This window comes from Thunnus albacares, chromosome 4 (genome assembly GCF_914725855.1).
Source record: "Thunnus albacares chromosome 4, fThuAlb1.1, whole genome shotgun sequence".
In the NCBI taxonomy this organism is placed as follows: Eukaryota; Metazoa; Chordata; class Actinopteri; order Scombriformes; family Scombridae; genus Thunnus; species Thunnus albacares.
This window is the reverse complement of record NC_058109.1, coordinates 11,644,809-11,663,294: the sequence shown is the minus strand read 5'-3', so window position 1 is coordinate 11,663,294 and position 18,486 is coordinate 11,644,809. Positions and strand designations below refer to the sequence as shown.

The window sequence follows — 18,486 nt, the reverse complement described above, 5'->3', positions numbered from 1 at the left end:
ACATTGAGCTGGTGCTTATCATATTTAGCTCCTTCATATTAGATTTAAAATCTTAAAGACTGAATATATAATTGTGACTTTTTAATTATGCCATTAGAACACAATTTAAATTTGATTTAGTCCATGTGTTGTCCTGATACCTGCTGTCCCCTTCAGTAGGTGTGTAATAGGACTCCCAGCAGTCTTTCAATTTTATTTTCTCCTCCTCTTTCGTCACATGGAACTTGTATTACAATAGACTGAGAGGCTCTTAAACTGTGTTTTGTTTCAGGATTTGTCATGTGACCGTCATGTGACTCCCCTTTAATGGGAAGAAACAACAGGAGACAACAGGAATTACAGTTTGTGAAAAAAAACACCCCTTACTTACACTTTGTATGACTTTGATTCAGCACAGAAATGGGCACGAAGGCTTCTTGAAATTCACTTTGCGACACTCTGGGTTGTTGCCGAGCAAAATCCACCATTGTAGCATCACGTTAAAACAAACATTTAATAAAATATGTGGATTTATCAGTAAAGAAAAAGAGAAATACACAAATACTTGCAGAATAGTTCCTATGAAAATCTGATGAAATCACATCCTTTGACCTGCCACCAACTTTGCCGTGAATATAATTTGGTTGAGTTTAGGTAAATTATTTGTTTGGTAAGTTATAATAACTTAAATGTCTTGATGACATAATAAACAATCATTTAAATATCAAACCGCCTCTTTTAGTAACTTAAACAGGAGCTCATTTCTTCTGCCAATCTGCTGTGAGAACAGGCTCCACACAAACAAAACAAAACATTTACAGACGGCAGAACACTCAAGGGTGACTCAAGCTAACATATAATATAAATGTCAACACAGGATCATTTTAAAGTGATGTATTCAGCGTTGAGTTTCACAGCATTTAAACATTTGTCCACTGTGGGGACCCTTCTTTGCTGAGTGTTCAGTTTTACACACAGAGCGACTGCAGGCCAGATACATGCATCTTCCAACCTGCAGGTGCTTCAGCCCCAGAACTGCTGAGTGGCTTTGTTCCCTCTGTCTGCCCTACTGGAATTAAAGTCCTCCTTCAATGTATTTTTAACCAGAGGGAAAATGAAAACGTGTAGTGCGAGTTACCCAGCGCCGTTAATCATCTCCTGCAGAACTCGGCGGCAGTGCCAGCAAGGGCCACCTGCAGTTCAGACTGTCTTGTTCTGGGTTATGAAGAGGTAAGACTCGCTCCAGGCGGAAACTTGTTAGACTTAATCGACTTAGATCCTCATGAGGAGATTAATGTTGCTTTTCTTTAAATTAATAAAACAAGTAATTTCTGTATTTACTTACCGGGGATGAAAGAAACTTATTACACAAGATTAATTACCAAGATATTATTTCAAGTTTATTCAAAATTCAAGACCTTGTAATATTTATAGCAGGGAGAAAAACACTCCCTTATACATTCTTTGAATAATTAATAAACAAGATCTCTTTCCTTGAATTGTCCTTTTGTTCCATTTAGGGCTGGATGTAAAACCAGTACAGACCAAAACAGTATCAAACTTTCACATACAGAGGGCATTAAAGCTTCACTAATCGATATTTCTGCATTAAAAATAGATCAAATGACAATGCGTAATGTGAAATGGGTCACTCGCAGTGACAAACCCGCAGAGAATTATCCCCCAATGCTGCATCATTCAGATCATTGTTTTGGTTTTCTGGCCTGCAAACCGCTGCTCTCATCTTCCTATTATCCAGCTTTAGCAGGCAAATGTGTTTCAGTGGAAAAGCTCTAAATAGACAGACGCTACCTGCCCAGCATCAAACTGCAGACAGACAAAGACGAGTAGCTGATGAAGGAAGAGCTTTAGCGGCTGCAGAACCTGATATATTTCCCCCAGAAGTTGAAGAAACACGACTCCCGAATGACCAAAAATAGGCGATGGTTTGCCACAACAATGTTACAAGCTGCTGCTGCCAAAAAAAATCAGTTGATGAAGCTTTACATGTCTGATCATAGTATTTGTAATCTGGTTCACTGCTTATTTGATCAGATAGTTTCTAGTTTCTAATATAAATCTAAATTTGATCATACTTGGACTGTTGTGCAAAGCCAAAGTTCTTTATTGCTTCTTTTGTTAAATGAAAAAAGAGTTTATAGAAAAACATGTGAAGTATCGAAGAGTATTGTTGTCTTGGTATTTGCGCTGAAACTCCGGTACTGAATTCATACAGATATTGAAAAATATGAAATGTTACGCAGCCCTAGTGACATGAGGCTTGCATGTCACTAAACATGATTCGACATGCAGAATGCAGCATTAACAAAAAAGGATGCGCGCTTATGAGTTTAATATGCGTGTGTCTGCTAGTTTTAAAATGTGATGACATGTCTAATTGTCCCGCAATCCCTCTGTGAATGTCTGAGTGTTCGTGTGTGTGTGTGTGTTTGCGCATATGAATGAGCATGCTTGACTGCTGCACAGCTGTAAGACGGTCACAGCTGGTACGCCTGAATGCACTCGACTGTGGGATCCTGGTCATTGGAAAACAGAAAGTACTAGAGAGAACGCGCTCGCACTGCAGAGCAGAGGGAAGACACTCACATATGAGCCTGCATGCATGATACACAAACACACACACACACACACACACACAGATGCAGAAAAACGCAAACAGTCAGCTCCACAGCTGGTCCTCTCCGACACGGCCGCTCCGAGGCAGACGTGAGAATCTGAGCCCAGGATCGTGCTCAGTCGGGGTGGGGGGTAAAGGAGACCCGGGGCTTCCCCCTCTCTTCTCTCGTTTCCTTGCTGTCCTCATCATGCCAACATTCGCCACATGAGAGGAGTGATGCCTTGCAGCAGCGTGCTTCCTCTAATGATACCCAGCACGCCAACATGGGGAGTGTCTGCCAGGAGAGGTGCCGCTTGTCATCCTTGAACTTTACCAAAGCTTGTTCGTGACAGATCAGGGAGGAGAAGACAGTGGCTGTATCCGGTGTAATTATTCACAGTTTTGCACATTTTTCTTCCTGCGCTGATGATATTTTTATGTGGTACAGTTTCTGCCCTGAAACTGTAACTCAGTACTGCCAAAAATAGAAAACCATGAGATATATTGCCATTATTTCTCTGGGTGCCATTCATCCATCTGCTCTTTGGAGAACATGTAATGGCACTCTGGGGGCTATTCATAAAGTTCACTCTCCTGCATCAAGACTCAGTGTTCAGTGCTTTCAGTGAGACAAAGGAAAGCTATGTCAGAGAGCATATATCCCTCAACCCCCTGGAGGGGAAGACATATATTAAAGCTAACAGTGAAACCATTGAGGAGTCTCCTATAGGCAACTGTACCATAAACTGGAAAACTTGTCCCAGGTGTGAAAATGTAAAACAAGGATCCACATGTTTTACACTTTTTCTAACCACTAATCCATCTTTAACTAATGCAGCTGAGTGCAGGGAACTGAAAAGTGCTTTGTCATTGTGCTGTAACTTTACCTGAAATATCCCGGCGGCACCAGAGATGCTGTAGGCGTGATGTCACTGCTCAGCCTCCTCCCTCTGCTGGCTCAACTGCCCCTAGAGATGGTCTCCGTAGCAACCGAATGAGGCTGAGCAAAAGATTCGCCTAACTACAGTGACAATGCTGACTGTGGACAATTTTCTTTCAGGCCCTTTCCATGAGTCTTTATCTTAAACTTGATAGAAACAATTAATATTATTAGGAGGGAAAGTCAGATGTGTGAAAAAAAGGTCTTGTGACCCTGGAAACTGTGTAACTCCGGCTCATCCCTCAGGTGTGCTGTGAGTCAGAGAGACTGCCAGGTCCAGCAGCAGCAGCAGCAGCAGCAGCAGCAGCAATGTCGACTGCAGATCAGAGTGCTGTGCGAGACTGAGGAAAATATTTTGGTTCCTTGAGCCGCTGCCAAACAAAAAGCCGAGGATTGCATCATCACAGTGACACAGTAGCTGTCACTGTAAATCCCACAAGTCCCATAATGTGCATCTGTGCTGCAGCAAGCAAACACTGCAGCTTTTTCTTTCTAAAACAGACCTGAATATGTGTGTTGCTCACACTCTTATGCCAAAATTATCTCATGCACCCATCTATCATGTGAAAATGGAGCAAAACCTGGCTTTGCTGAGATAGTCGGGGGGTGAAGCAATATGCTGCGATAGGTCTCTGCTGCATGCAATGCATCAAGTAAACGTGTCCCCTTTCAGAGCCTCACTGTGGCTTATTGTCACACAATCAGTGTTATTTTTGTTTCCTCGCCCTCATACAAAAGGAATCTTCTTTCTAGTATGACCTTGGTGTCATTTAACCCAGTGTTCCTGAAACAAACGCTTACCTGGACTTGAATTTCACTCACCCATACAGACACACTGAGTAATGCAGCATAAGGGTATCCCTGCAACAGTGACACTGACTCACTCACGGACTGACTCATAATCCTTCCCTTCAGCATCGGGATCGCTCATCGAATATAGAGAAAATAGAAAAAAAATTATTATTTTTTTTTTTTTGGTCATTTTGCTGCTGTCAGTGCAAATATAAAGCATGCATGTGTGTCAGTCAAGTGTTGCATGCGGTAACTTTTGACTTGTGTGGATGTAGCACACAGACACAAATGTATACAGGTAGTGACATTTATTCTACAAACCTACAACTTCAGATATATACGCTTGTGAAGATTTTTGCGAGGTTATCTGGCTAAGTAAGATGCAGCTTGGCAGTATACTGCAGTGGACGAGTGTCCTTGTGTCTCTCCTGGAGTCTGGCTCTTTTCCAATGTCTGCCCTCGTCCTGCTGGGCCTCAATCTGACGAGCACGACTCTCCCTTTTTCTTCTCCTCTCTCTCTTTTTATGTTCTCTCGCTCTCTCTCTGTTCCTCTGCCCCTATCCCTCTCTTCTTTATCTCAATTTCTTCTGCCTCAGATGTACTGTTAGCTCCAGGGGACAAAGAGAAGGACACATGGAGCTGCACTGATATATTTGAGTACCTAAGCCCCCTCTTTATATTTATTGGCTCCACTTTTTCTTAGTTGTATGTATAACCTGGTCTCTCTTGCAGGGACTCCTTGGTTTCTCTCTCCTGAGCAGTGATGCTGGAATGACTCATCTCCCAGAGTGTTAAATAAATTGAGTCTCAGTGAAGATGCATTGGGAAAAAAAGTGTTTAGCAGCGAGGTTGTGGGATTGCAAGATACCTTGAGGAGTGACAAAAAAACATGGTAAAACAGTAAATTGTCAGAATGTATAGGATGAGATCATTCTAGCATAAGATTATCATTTAATACGTTGATGGTTTTGCATGAGAGAATTCGCTAATGAGTAATTATACACAGGAGAGTATTGCATCATCATATCTAGAAACAGAAAACCTGTTTTAATGCAGCAACAATAAGACTGAACATGATATGCAGAGCTCATCTGCTCCATCTTATCGCCTTACGCTGGACAGTGAGTTAGTAACAGGCAAAGCAGGGTCGTGGATTGTGGGATCATGGTGGAGTTTGGACCTTTTGCTTGTAGCCTTTCATACAGTATGTGTGTGTGCTTGAGACCTGTGGCTGCTGCAATGCAGTACCAAGGAGGAAGGAGGTGCAATAGACCACCAGTGACCATAAAAAGAGCACTGCACTCCAGGGACTGGGTTAAACAAGCACTGACACTTGCAATTGGTAGATATGTCACATGGGAGCTTTGGACAGCTAATTGTCCAGTAATTTTGAAGCTACTGACCAAATGCATGTCTTCTGTAGCACCAGGCATTGAAACTGGTACAGAGAAGAAAATGTTCCTCAAGCACTTTTAGGCAGATCAAGTAGAAAAGGAACCGGTATATTAAAAGCCTAGAGAAGGAGGAGAAAGGAGTCGGACTACATTAGTTTCAAACAGCGACTAGTTTCAACCTCAAAGGGTCTTTATCTGTGCTGAAAAAATAAAAACAGATTGATTACACCTCTTACTCTATCTAGACAATAAACTGGAAGTAAGTAATACTCTCTCACACTAGGAAATGACCAACAAACATTTTTAGTACCGACTGAAATGTGCCTTTTTCACCAAGCACTTTATTAAACTGTTAAGCACTGAAAGTTACCCACAAATGTCTTGTTCAGTTCATCTTGTTCATCTAGATACGCTGCAATTCACCGGTCAAAATGAGGAGATATATATGAAGTTCAGAATGAATAGGTCAAGTGTGGGTAACATTAGACATTTGCATCCTCCTCATTGCATTTGATGACAATAAACCTAAATGTTCTTACTCCTACTATGAATAAAACAACAGTAGAACAAGTTGGCCTCAACAGCAAGTGAAGAAACGACCTGTCATTCAGCTCAAGGCTGAGCAATAATGATGTTATAATGAGTTTTGTCACTCCTCAAGTTCATTTTCACTCCTCCCTGTTCCTGCGCCAAAACATCTGATGGAGACAAGAACAAGTCCTGAAATCAATACCTCTTGGAAACAAATTCATTGTTGACACCATCATCTGCCAACTTACACAACCCCCCATTTTCACATCCCCGTATTATTAAAACTAGCACAGCGTTTAGAGTGCTGGGACCCTTCGCTTTTAATTAAAGCAAGCCGGCTAATGCAAAGTGAACTGAGCTTCAGAGCCTGCATTAACAGTCTTTGTAACGGTCCCATGACTCATAAATAATGGCTGTGCTGTCATGAGGAACCTGGGAAAGCCATTAAGGGATAGTGAGAGGTATCCGCATGTGTGGCAGCAGGCAGGCAGGCAGGCAGGCAGACAGAAGGGACGAGGCTGGAAGCCTTGATGGTCTTGGGTCTGCCAGGAGTAACCTTGGCAAAGCCGAGTCTCACACAAATCACCGTGCTGCCCCCCCCCATCCCCACCAGTTTCCCCTCCTTTACGTCCTCCCCTCCACGACCGAGGGTTTCCCGCTGACCTTTGGCTTCTCTGGCCGTCATTTTTGGCCGCGGTGCTTCCACTCCCAGCTCTAGTATTGATATTGAAGAAAGGATTTACAATTGATCTCAGTCTGTTCTGAATACAGCAGGGCACAATGATGGAGGTTTTGCTCTATTTTAGTCACCCTCTTATCTATTATTTATAAAGCTTGTTGCCAGGAAAGGTTACAAATATAACTGCTGTGGGGGGAAAAAAAAGAAAAAGGAAAAAATAACAAGAATTACATGTCAGAAAGTGAGTCAATAATCATTGTTGCTTCTGTATTTGACAATAAATCCAACAAATCAACATCAAAGTTCAGAACATCCACCTGAATTAGAAAAAGTGAAACATGCATTTCAGGTAGTTTATGATGAATAAAATGCACCAAAAAGGTTTAAATAAAAGCTTTTTGTCTGTACATTTGGCATTGCAGTTGGAAGGATATATTACTGAGTGAACATGTGTAACAGACAGCAGTGCAGCTGAACAATGCTGAAGATGTGTACCGCTTTAAATTGCCCACACTGCAGATAAGGTGAGGAGTGGTAGCTACAGTGCGGATGGAGAGCGCGTTTTTTCGCCCTTGCCTTCTCCATCACCAGCACGTCTCTTGGTATGCATAGCAATGCCCGACTGCAGGTTTGACTAAGCTTTATATACCAGCTCAGCGGCCACTGCTGACTGCAGAAATATTTCACCCTAAATGTTTCTTTCACCTTACAAAAAAAAAAAAAGAAAGCCCCTCTCACCCTTCTGCCGAGCTGAAACCATGCAGGACCAATAAAGGCCGCTTTATATGTGTTATAAGTGTGTGTTAGTGCGTGGGGTTCTGGATCAGTGAAATTGCATAATCTTCTAGCCCACTACGTAGGGCGATTCTTTCATGCATGTCGTTTCAAGTCAGTGTCTTGCAGACGCTTTTCTGCTCACCATGTAGGCTATTAGGAGACTACAGGACTCTCAGATCTGCCTCTGCACTAAACGCTGGGACTCTGCCAGAGCATCTCTGCAGCTCAGACACTGGCTCCTTGTCGAGATGTGTTTTATGTGGCGGGTGCATGCCTAAATAGGAAATAAAAAATGCAAATTGGCTGGGTGACGCGTGAATACATTAAAAAAAAAAAAAAAATTCTGAGCGGCAGATTTATTCAGAAATGAAATTGATGCACATGTCCCAGAAGGCGTCTAATTATTAAATCTAAGTTAATAAGATTATCTTTTGTTTAAGCTCCCTCCCTCATCTTCCTCGCGTTGCTCTTCACTCCCCTTTGCAGATGTTGCCTCTGTGAAGCACCTTATCAGGACTATTTACCTTTGCGGCTGTCTGCAGCCAGAGCTCGTCATACAGTCAGTCAGTGTGGCGTGGAGGGGAACAGTGGAGGCCGATCATTCTGCTGATCCCAGCACCTTCGGTTATTAAGGGAAGCACCAGCACCTCCTTGATCGGTTCCCTCCTCCCTTTTTTTTTTTTTTTTTTTTTTTTTTTTTTTTCTTTTGCCCATCGCCATCCCACGACAGCCTACCCGGAGGAAAGGAGTCAGGGAGGGGAAAGCGAGGACACACCCGCACATAGCTACTGTACCCGGTGTACACGGCGAGGATGCTGCAGACAACATGAGGTGAATATCATCGACTGTCCCAAATTGGAAATTCTTTTTTCTTTTTTTTCCTCCCACCCTCGCGCTGAAGACAGAAGACCTGATTGTCGCAGCTGGTTATTCACCTTCCCTCCTACCAGTGTCCAGCAGGAGCATCAACTCACATCCAGATATGAAAAAGATGTCTGCAGGTATGTGTGAAATCAAGATTACGTTTACCTATCATCTCTGAATTTGATTAAATATGTTTGGTTGTTTTTTTTGTTTTTTTTTTTTAAGTCGTGGCATGTTGTAGTTTAATGTACTGCTTTGCACTTCACTGGAAAACGTGATGACAGAAAATAAGCCTGCAGTTCTAAATGTGTTGTATGTTTCATTAGGATTTTATTCACTAAAACTATCCTCCTACTCTTTTAGTGGAGATGATGCAGAGAGATACAGTTTTTCTCTTGGAACCTATTTTCTTCTATGGATAAATTATTTATAGGTGTTTTTGAATATTTCAGAGACAGGCACCATTTCAAGACTAAAATGCTCCCAACAAAACAAAACTGGTGTCAATTAATACGAGGCATTTGGGTGTTTGCTTGGTGCAGCAGTAAATCTTGAAAGCGTCTCGTACATTTTTTTGTGTTTGACTGCAGTGGTTTTCTATGATATTCTAGACAGGATGCTGTCTGTATGAATTGGGTGCCTGCTGCATTGCAATATTCATGCATGGCTTCACTGCAAAAGGTAGTCCCATTCATCTCAGTGGATATTGTCCATTTCAGCAGATCAGTGTCCTAATTTATGAGCTTCTGTTCGTTTAGATGCCAGTTAGCCCCTGAGTTTACCTGCATTGAGGCAATTTATATGCAAGGTAGATTGCTTATTAGCATATTAATTTGCCCAAGTCAGGAGCAGGAGTGTCAGCCTCAAGTTTCCATGAGATGGTTCATTTTGGTATCGACTGCTTTCTCGCCTTACATATCATATCAAATCTTATGACATTGTTTCAGAGGGTGGTTTCATTTTCATCTATTTTGAGTTGTTTGCTCTTGTAGCTAAAGCAAATTCCCGACATCTGTGGACTAAATGGAAGAAGTATTGAGTGTTTAGTTATGTCTTAGGTTTACCTGACCTTGTTGTCTGTCTTTGCTTTGTCTGTCCTACATGCAGTCAGATCCTAGGTGACATCCTGTGGCCGTCAGGTCTTTACGGTGTTGAGCCCCCTCCCTCTCCTGGCCCCTGCCTGCAGTTCTCCAGGCTGCAGGACCCAGACTCACTGAAAAGTGCAGGCCTCCTCCCCCCGCAGAATGACTGTTGCCACAGGCGACCCCTCTGATGAAGCGGCTGCACACCCGGGGCACCCGCAGGACTACGACCCTGAGGCCGACCATGAGTGTTGTGAGAGGGTGGTCATCAACATCTCAGGGCTGCGCTTTGAGACTCAACTCAAAACCCTCTCCCAGTTCCCAGAGACTCTGCTGGGGGACCCCAAAAAGAGGATGCGATACTTTGACCCGCTGAGGAACGAGTACTTTTTCGACAGGAACAGACCCAGCTTTGACGCCATATTGTATTATTACCAATCAGGGGGCCGGCTAAGAAGGCCGGTCAATGTCACCCTTGATATTTTCTCAGAGGAGATTCGCTTCTATGAGCTGGGTGAGGAGGCCATCGAGATGTTCAGAGAAGACGAGGGTTTCATCAAGGAGGAGGAGCGTCCTCTTCCTGACAATGAGTTTCAGAGACAGGTGTGGCTGCTGTTCGAGTACCCAGAGAGCTCAGGTCCTGCTAGGATTATTGCCATAATCTCTGTAATGGTCATCCTGATATCTATAGTCAGTTTCTGCTTGGAGACCCTTCCCATTTTCCGCAATGATGAGGATGAAATGCACAAGTCTCATGCGGAAGTCTTTTCACCTGAGACCAACACCACAATCATCAGCTACACATCAACCTACTTCACCGACCCCTTCTTCATCCTGGAGACTCTTTGCATTATATGGTTCTCCTTTGAGTTTCTAGTGCGCTTCTTTGCCTGCCCCAGCAAAGCAGGCTTTTTTGGTAATATAATGAACATTATTGATATTGTTGCTATCATCCCTTACTTCATCACTCTTGGCACAGAGCTAGCTGACAGGCCAGAGGATGGTCAAGCGGGTCAGCAAGCCATGTCTTTAGCCATTCTCAGGGTTATCCGATTAGTACGTGTCTTCAGAATTTTCAAGCTGTCTCGTCACTCCAAGGGGCTTCAGATCCTGGGCCAGACCCTGAAAGCCAGCATGAGAGAGCTCGGCCTCCTCATTTTCTTCCTCTTCATAGGGGTCATCCTTTTCTCCAGCGCCGTCTACTTTGCTGAAGCAGACGAGCCAGAGTCACAGTTCGAGAGCATCCCAGATGCGTTTTGGTGGGCTGTGGTGTCCATGACAACAGTTGGCTACGGTGATATGGTCCCAACTACGATTGGTGGCAAGATCGTGGGTTCCCTCTGTGCCATTGCAGGTGTGCTGACCATTGCCTTGCCAGTGCCTGTCATTGTGTCCAACTTCAACTACTTCTATCACCGCGAGACTGAAGGTGAAGAACAAGCTCAGTACCTACAGGTGAACGTGCCCAAAGCCGATTCAGCCGAGGAGCTGAAGAAGAGCCGGAGCGGCTCCACCATCAGTAAATCGGACTACATGGAGATCCAGGAGGCTGTGAACAACAGCAACGAGGACTTTCAGGAGGAGAACCTTAAGACAGCCAACTGCACGCTGGCCAACACAAACTATGTAAACATCACCAAAATGCTCACAGACGTGTAGTCATCTGCTATTTCGTCTGCCGTCACAGCGGGAAATGTGGAGCTGAGCAACTGGATGGGACAGGTGGACAGCCTCCCATCTCACGAGTGCTGGAAAAATCAAGGCAATAGAATTCAGGATGTTATTGATGATAGACAGTGAAAAGATATATAACAAAAACCATTTGCTCACTCCGCGCTCATCCTGTCTTCACTCCTCACAATTTGCCCTTAAAACTTCTGATACCTGTCAAACAGGGTGAAATTTCAAATTCTGCATTTCTGCATGGAGTTGGCTTTATCTGTGTGGCTGTTTAAAAAAAAAAACAAAAAAAAAAAAAACAAACAAACAAAAAAAAAAATGTCCCGCTCACAACAGTAGCCAACATTAGTGCACAAAAAGAAAAGAAGAAGAGAGAAACACAGCGGTGAAAAAATTAATTATTGCTTTCTAAGAATAAAAAAGAAAACAACAACACAACACAACACGAGCCCTGCTTTAGTCCCCCTGTCCCTTGGTCCCTCATTTCCCAAGCCACACTGCTCTGCCATGTGCTTTCTGAAAAAGCCCTATCCGCGCGCTACATATGCTGCTTCCTGGAGCCAATGAAAAAAAAAAAAACTGTCTTATGCTTCACCATTTAGAGATAAAAGGATGTGTGAGCATAAAGCGAGCCCACTCCAGCGCTAATATGGCCTGCGGGTGACTTGTGACGAGGTTTGGTGGTTAAGTACACCACGTTATTTCAAGGATGAATGACAGCCATCAGCGCTAAGCTTATGGTTCGACACCTTTTTTTCCCAGTAGACATCAGTATCTGATGAATGACTGAGAATGGCCTTGACTTTTCACTGCTTTGGTCTTACATGTACTGTATGTATTGCAATGCAAGCTTCCCCCCTTCCATTCACCCAAACTGGTCTTACTGCAGAGCTTTGAGGACAACTTGAATGTTTCTTCTTGTTTTGTTTGTTTTTCACAGTTTCACACATACAGTACTTATTCATATAGATAGGTAGGTTAACTGTGACTTAACTGATAGCAGGTAGGTAGGTAGGTACTGTTAGTAGTAAATGTAGTCAGTAGATTATTGCATGACATTTTTATCTGAATGAGAATTTCCACTTGTTTCTCAACTGCCACTTGCTTCATTACATCACTGTATATTTGTCTGTACACTGCCTTCTATACGAATCCACACTTTTAAAAGGATGCCTGCAGGTAGCTGTAACAAGAACCTAAAGCTGTATGTTAGAGGATATCTTAAGGAATAATCACATGACCAAATCCTACACTTAACAGGATGCAGCGTCCTCGTCGATATTAACCATTCCATGTAGAAGTCATCGCCGTCAACTTTTGCCAGGTTGCTCTTAAACGTGTCGCAGCTGAGCTGTGATTTTTAAGGTGTAAACTCACACTCTAGTTTTGGACATTAATCCCAGTTGCAGATGTGATAGACCTGCAGTGCTGTCTTTTTCACAGGTTTGTCACATGATCACGTCCTCTTGATCAAAATAGCAACTTTTAAGGACTTGTGTATAGAATAATGCTTCCCCTGAACTGCCTTTATCTGGGTTTACGCTACTCTCCTAGTGTTGCATGACCTCAAAAACATTCCTAGAAGCATGCATTTAAACTCAAAGAAGAAGCCTCTGAGACAAAAAAATTATAATTATTACAATAGATATATTTATTTCTTATATATAAATATATATATAAAATATATGTATACAGACAAAACATATACAGTACACATCCTTTTCATCAGAGAATTAAAAAACTTAAAATAATAGCAATGTTTAAGAGAAAGCGAGAGCCTTTCCACAAAGCGCAGATCATTGCCATGATTTTGTTTTTAATGGTAATAATATTTGTTCTGAGCACTGTTTATATGTTCTCCTGTTTCAGAGCCTGTTCAGAGTGCCAAAGACACACTCTTACTAGCCATTTCAAAAGCATTTTCTTTAGCGGTGAGTTTTCCAGCAAATCTGACGCACGTCCTGGATTAAACTTTGCTTCACATAGTTCAAAACTGCCTTCTGGGAAATAGTTGTTGAGAGGCACAGCGTTGTTCAAAACTGTTTAATCCCTAACCCGAATCTTGTATCAGAAAGCTTTTTTTCCTGGCGCTTAATTGGTCAGAACAGAAAGAGACTCTGGCTGTCCTCTGAGAAGTCTTGGATGCCAGGAGCTCAATCTGTTTTTAAAAGTTGGCATTAAATGTGAATTAGGTTCTGATTCTAGGATCGTGTCCAGCTGAGATTTTCCACCGTTCGCTCAACACTGCCAAGGTAACAGTCAAAGGCAGTAATGTCAAAATGGGAAGTGATAATTAGCAGCAGTGTAGCAGATATTGGCTAACCTGGGGTCCTCTGACTTTACTCCTGAGTCTCTTGCCTTTCTCCATCTTTTTCCAGATGTCTGAGGTAATTAGAAAGGTGATGGATTAGGAGAAGGTCTGTAGCACGAATTGTCCAAATGAACTCTGTTATGCCAGGATTTACATCTTTACTCTTAGCGTTTCATTCTGCTCACTACGGTCTTTAACCTGCAGTAGCAAAACGTTTTACGCCATCGCTGCCAATATATGCTCAGGACGCCTTGTCCAACTGCCTGACATGAGGCTTCTAAAGTCGTCTCTCTGTCCAAATCCGTGTTTGCTTTCATGTATCTTGAGAGGATTTTAGAGAATTTTAGTAAATAAACTGGAGTAGGTATATTTATTGCTCTCCCAAGAGTAGCAGAGAGATGGATTGAGATGTTAAAATGGTCAGTAACTCAAGGTAGGACCAGGTTCAATAGTTGTTTAGCAATATTCCCATAATCCTTTGGTGGAGGGGTCTGTGTGGAGCATGTAAATGTAGATGTATGTTTTTTTTTGTTTGTTTTTTTTTTTAACAAATTAACTGATAAACACTAGACCTCCACAGTCCAAGATCTTATTAATCATAAGTTGAGTATTGATGCGGGAGTGTTGATGCACAGCGATGAAGGAGTTGTGTGTGTGTGAGTGTGAGAGAGAGAGAGAGAGAGAGAAAGAGAGAGAGAGATAGAACCACTGAATGTCAGTGTCTTAGCCTGGTTGTACAGCTGCATTTACTGTATGCAACAGTCATTTGCATATCTGTATATGTGAAAAAACACCCTCACAGTCTGACCAAAAATATGTGTCTATGCATGCAAATGCATTGTATCTTATGTCTTCATTCCATTTCTTTGGACAGCTATTTGTGATAAATGTTACTGACGCGTGTAACATTTATCTGTTGTGTTTGAAATTGGGCACGTTACTGTACCTCAGCCAAATTCACTGTAGCAACTCATACACTGGAATACACAATGTTGTAGTTGACAATTATTTCTGCTTAAAGCACAAAGACGAGCAGAATCATCCGCATCTCTCTACCTGCAGATTTAATCTGTAAAATGTTTTTAGTCAGTGGACACAAAGTCAATTAAAATGATCTTGTCTTGCTTTATGAGGAGCACCACAGCCTCTAAAAAAATATCATCTCTCACCCGCTGAGGGACCCACCAGCAAATCCATTCCCAGAGAAGGGTGCCCAACAGTGAATACACTGAGAAATCTATGCAGAGAATGATTATAAGCTGGTAGTTTGGGGGGTTAAAAGAAGATACTGATTATTGTGTTTTATCTGGCACCAATTATATGTTAATCCAGAAAGCTGGCAGCGCATCTGAAACAAACCTTTAAGCAAAAGCGACACACTTTGCAATATTCCGCTGCCGTACGTCAAACACTCACACGTTATGCTGAATGTGAATATGAACTTTCTGACCTTTTGGGTTTGTTTGACCTGCGATGTCAGCTCTTTGAGACGAGGCTCCTGCATAAAAAGAAACCGAGACAAACTCATACATACGGGAAACAAGATGATCAATATGCAATCTGTGTGCGTGTGTGTGCGTTTAAGAAAGACTGTCTCTTTTCGTTCGACCCCAGAGCCTGATAGTGTGGCATCCACTGAAACAATTTGTACAGTTGTTCACTCCCCCCCGCCCCGTCCTCCCCTCCATATCATAGAGGCCTGAAAACATCCATCAATGTGGGTACAGTGGATAATGGATTTTCTTTCTATGAAATGAAATGTGAGAGAATAATGTAAATAATAACCAATGGATGATGGAGCGAAAAACATGTACTATATACTGTATGTGAAGTCTGGATTTAAAAAAGTAGTATTATCTGCACTTTACAAGACAAAAAGGACAATCTATGGACAAGAAAACATGTGAAATTAAAATGCATATAATCCAAATGATCATAACCCCGACAAAGTAATATCAATAATGAAGCCAATAATAATTCAACTGAAATTGTGTTCAGTGTGTTTATTGTGTGTCACTTTTTTCAAGTATGGGAGAAGTACACCTTGAAAATGAAATATATGCTCTCTGTTGTTTTTTTTTAAAATGTTTATCACATCACATTGTTCACGAGGTATTTAGTCTGCAAATTATTTGAGGGCTAATTTTAGCCCAAGAGGCGTCTGCACTGCTACAAAATGCCATGAATCGATCAAAAGCCTCTTTGTTGTTATTCTTAGGACATTCTGCGTCTTTGTAGCCACGGGCAGTGTGGAGGACATTTTCAAACGCCTCCTGGTATCTTCAGCTCCCTCCTCCCTTTAAGTGCACGGTATATGCTCCCTGCAGTTTGAAAGAGAGAGCAGGGTGTTCTATTAATAGCCTTTTTGTTGAAGAAAGAGATAGGAGGAGGAGGAGGAGGAGGAGGAGGAGGAGGAGAACGTGAGCTGAGGAGGAGACAGAGAGACGGGTGGAAAGGAGATGGAGAAGGCAAAAATCCTTACAGAAATCCTTCACAGTTAACTTCCAGTAGCACTATTATGACAATCACGTGTAACAATTGAGAAGAATGACACCTATTTTCTTTAGATAATCTGTAGATTATGTCTGTTTGAGAAATATTGAGGGGCTTGTTTGTTTCAGATGATACCAGCAGATGTAAACATGTCTAGCTATACCTTTTTTAGCTGATGTTTATTTGCTTGAATGTTCCTCTTTTCATCACAGCGATCCTCCTCACCTGTCACATCCACACCTGAGAACAGTTTATAGCTGCTGTCTCATCTGGTGCTGCATCTGCTATCTTTAGTCTGCCTGTGGTTTAACTAACTGGTTTGCCAGGGATGGTAGCGTGCCCACAGGAGCACGGTCGAGCAGTCATACTGACTTGCACTGTGCTTACCAGCTTGTAATTAGGAGACCAGCGCCGTGGGACTTGCTGCTAATCTAACAGGGCTGCCCTGGCAGCAGACCACACCCCGTTATTAGGAGGTATTCAGCTTTACACTCATTAACTCCTGCCCTTGATAACAGTCGGTGAGGATTTTCTGCCCTCACCTGAAAAGCACTGCAGTGATGTTCCAGATGTTTAGATGGTTGCTTCTTTTAGCAGAGCAGTGACTGTTTGGCTTGGAGTGCAGATAGATGTTCAGTTTTACTTGGAATCTTGTTTGTTCAGTGACGAGGAAAAAAGAAGAAGAAAGCATCACTGCCCTCTAGGGGTGTTGTTGCAGAAATGACACAAAGCTTGTGCCTCAGTCTCTTTATTGACACTGAGTCAGACTAAGAAAGCTTATTTTTTCTTGAAATAAAAACAGTGTGGAGATATTCAGCATTAATCCTCTGCAGGTTTTCATTGTTTAGTCCAATTCTTCCTCTTCTAGTGGTGAGATAAGTAACAGTTTCCAGACACAATAGGACACATGTGTCCACCCCCTGCTCCCTCCAGAGTTATATGGAAGATCAATACTCTCATATTGTGTGATGGTCCCATTGAGTGGGTACGAGAGCACACACAGATTCTCCTCAACCCCCCCCTGGGGGTGACAAATGGGCCGGGTTAAGGTCAGCCAACCATGCATCCCATCTCACAGGGGACGGTGAACCTGTCAGAGCACACGGCACAACCAACGGACAGATGCTCTGGGGCTCATAAGCACACACAAAACCAGGAGACATGAAGTAATATGAAAGAGCCGACCAGTATGGAAATCCTCTTTTACATAATAACAAAGTGGGCTGAATAAACAAATGGGGGAGAGGTCACAGAGAAAACAGTGATTATCAGACTGCAGGACTCAATAAGCTTCACTACCAGGTGTCAATGTGGTGTTTGTACAGTGCACAGCGGCCCTCTGACCTGAGATATGGAGGGGCTGGTAAACACTGAGCGTCATCCTTGTGGGGTTTAATCTGTGTAATGGAAGCCGCTTGACAATCCTGTGTCATCTGAGGAGACGACATATGGAATCCAAAGGAAGCGAGTTCATGTTTAGGAGCCCTGAGCTGTTTTGTGCCTCAAGGTTAGAGGGTTAGTCTGAAGAGTGGCAAGATTTATGAATGAAAGGAAAAACAACACAGCAGAACAACAAAAAACGCTGTGAGGTGAGTATGTTGGAAATGTGTGAATATGGAGCAGGCTGCTGTTAAAAAGTCTGATATCCCTTTCTAATAAGTCACCATATAAAGAGTTTGTAAATTGGCTTAGCCTATTTCATGGTTAATAACACATTTACTAATGCTTTATACATCAGTTATAAGCCACTGAGAGTAACTTTTGGGTTGCAGGTTGTGAAAAATCCCTTTTGCTAGTGTTTAGCCCCTTGATTTTTCTTTTTTAAATAATTCTTTACTTCATTAGGTAGATGCTTTACTAACATACAGTACCATACAACTGGCACTGTAGGTAGACAGCTTACCATCTGGAAAAAACGTTAAGTGTATCTGGACCGTAGACTGTACCAAAGTCCATTTATTACCAACTTATCTAAGGAACAGTTTTATAGTTTATTTTATTGAACGGCTAGCTTGCTGAAGTCTCTGCTTGTTGCGTAACAGCGTCACGGTGACAACAAGACTTCTACTAGTTTGGCACATAATCCCCTTAAAACCACAACCTGACGTATTTCACATTTACACGTTAACAACATTTATAACTGCATTACTACCAAGCATAAATAATGAACACCACACAGGGATTTTTCACAACCATAAGGTGCCTATTTTGATGGCTTAACTGCTCTGTAAACAATTATTAATTATTTGCTAACCATTGAGCCATGATTTACTTACTACTATTTGAAAGCGATACCAAAAGTCTCATTTTGAAAATGAATTATCTTAGAAACATTTTCATGTTATTT

General features: G+C 42.3%; 2 protein-coding genes and 1 long non-coding RNA gene across 3 annotated transcripts in view; 1 reads left to right on the top strand and 2 right to left on the bottom strand.

Moving 5' to 3' along the window:
* LOC122980554 (adenosine receptor A1-like) overlaps positions 1-18,486 on the bottom strand; it is a 719,840-nt gene that overhangs the window by 660,826 nt on the left and 40,528 nt on the right. The window lies entirely within an intron of this gene.
* On the top strand, positions 1,431-15,628 carry LOC122980549 (potassium voltage-gated channel subfamily A member 2). Its single transcript, XM_044348678.1, has 2 exons — positions 1,431-8,710; positions 9,681-15,628. Exon 2 carries the CDS (start codon positions 9,818-9,820, stop codon positions 11,312-11,314), a length of 1,497 nt encoding a protein of 498 aa, XP_044204613.1. The 5' UTR covers positions 1,431-8,710; positions 9,681-9,817; the 3' UTR covers positions 11,315-15,628.
* Positions 14,178-16,743, bottom strand: LOC122980569. The gene is made up of 2 exons (XR_006403055.1): positions 16,682-16,743; positions 14,178-15,967 (listed from the first exon to the last, which is right to left on the bottom strand). It is a non-coding gene; the product is annotated as an uncharacterized LOC122980569 (long non-coding RNA).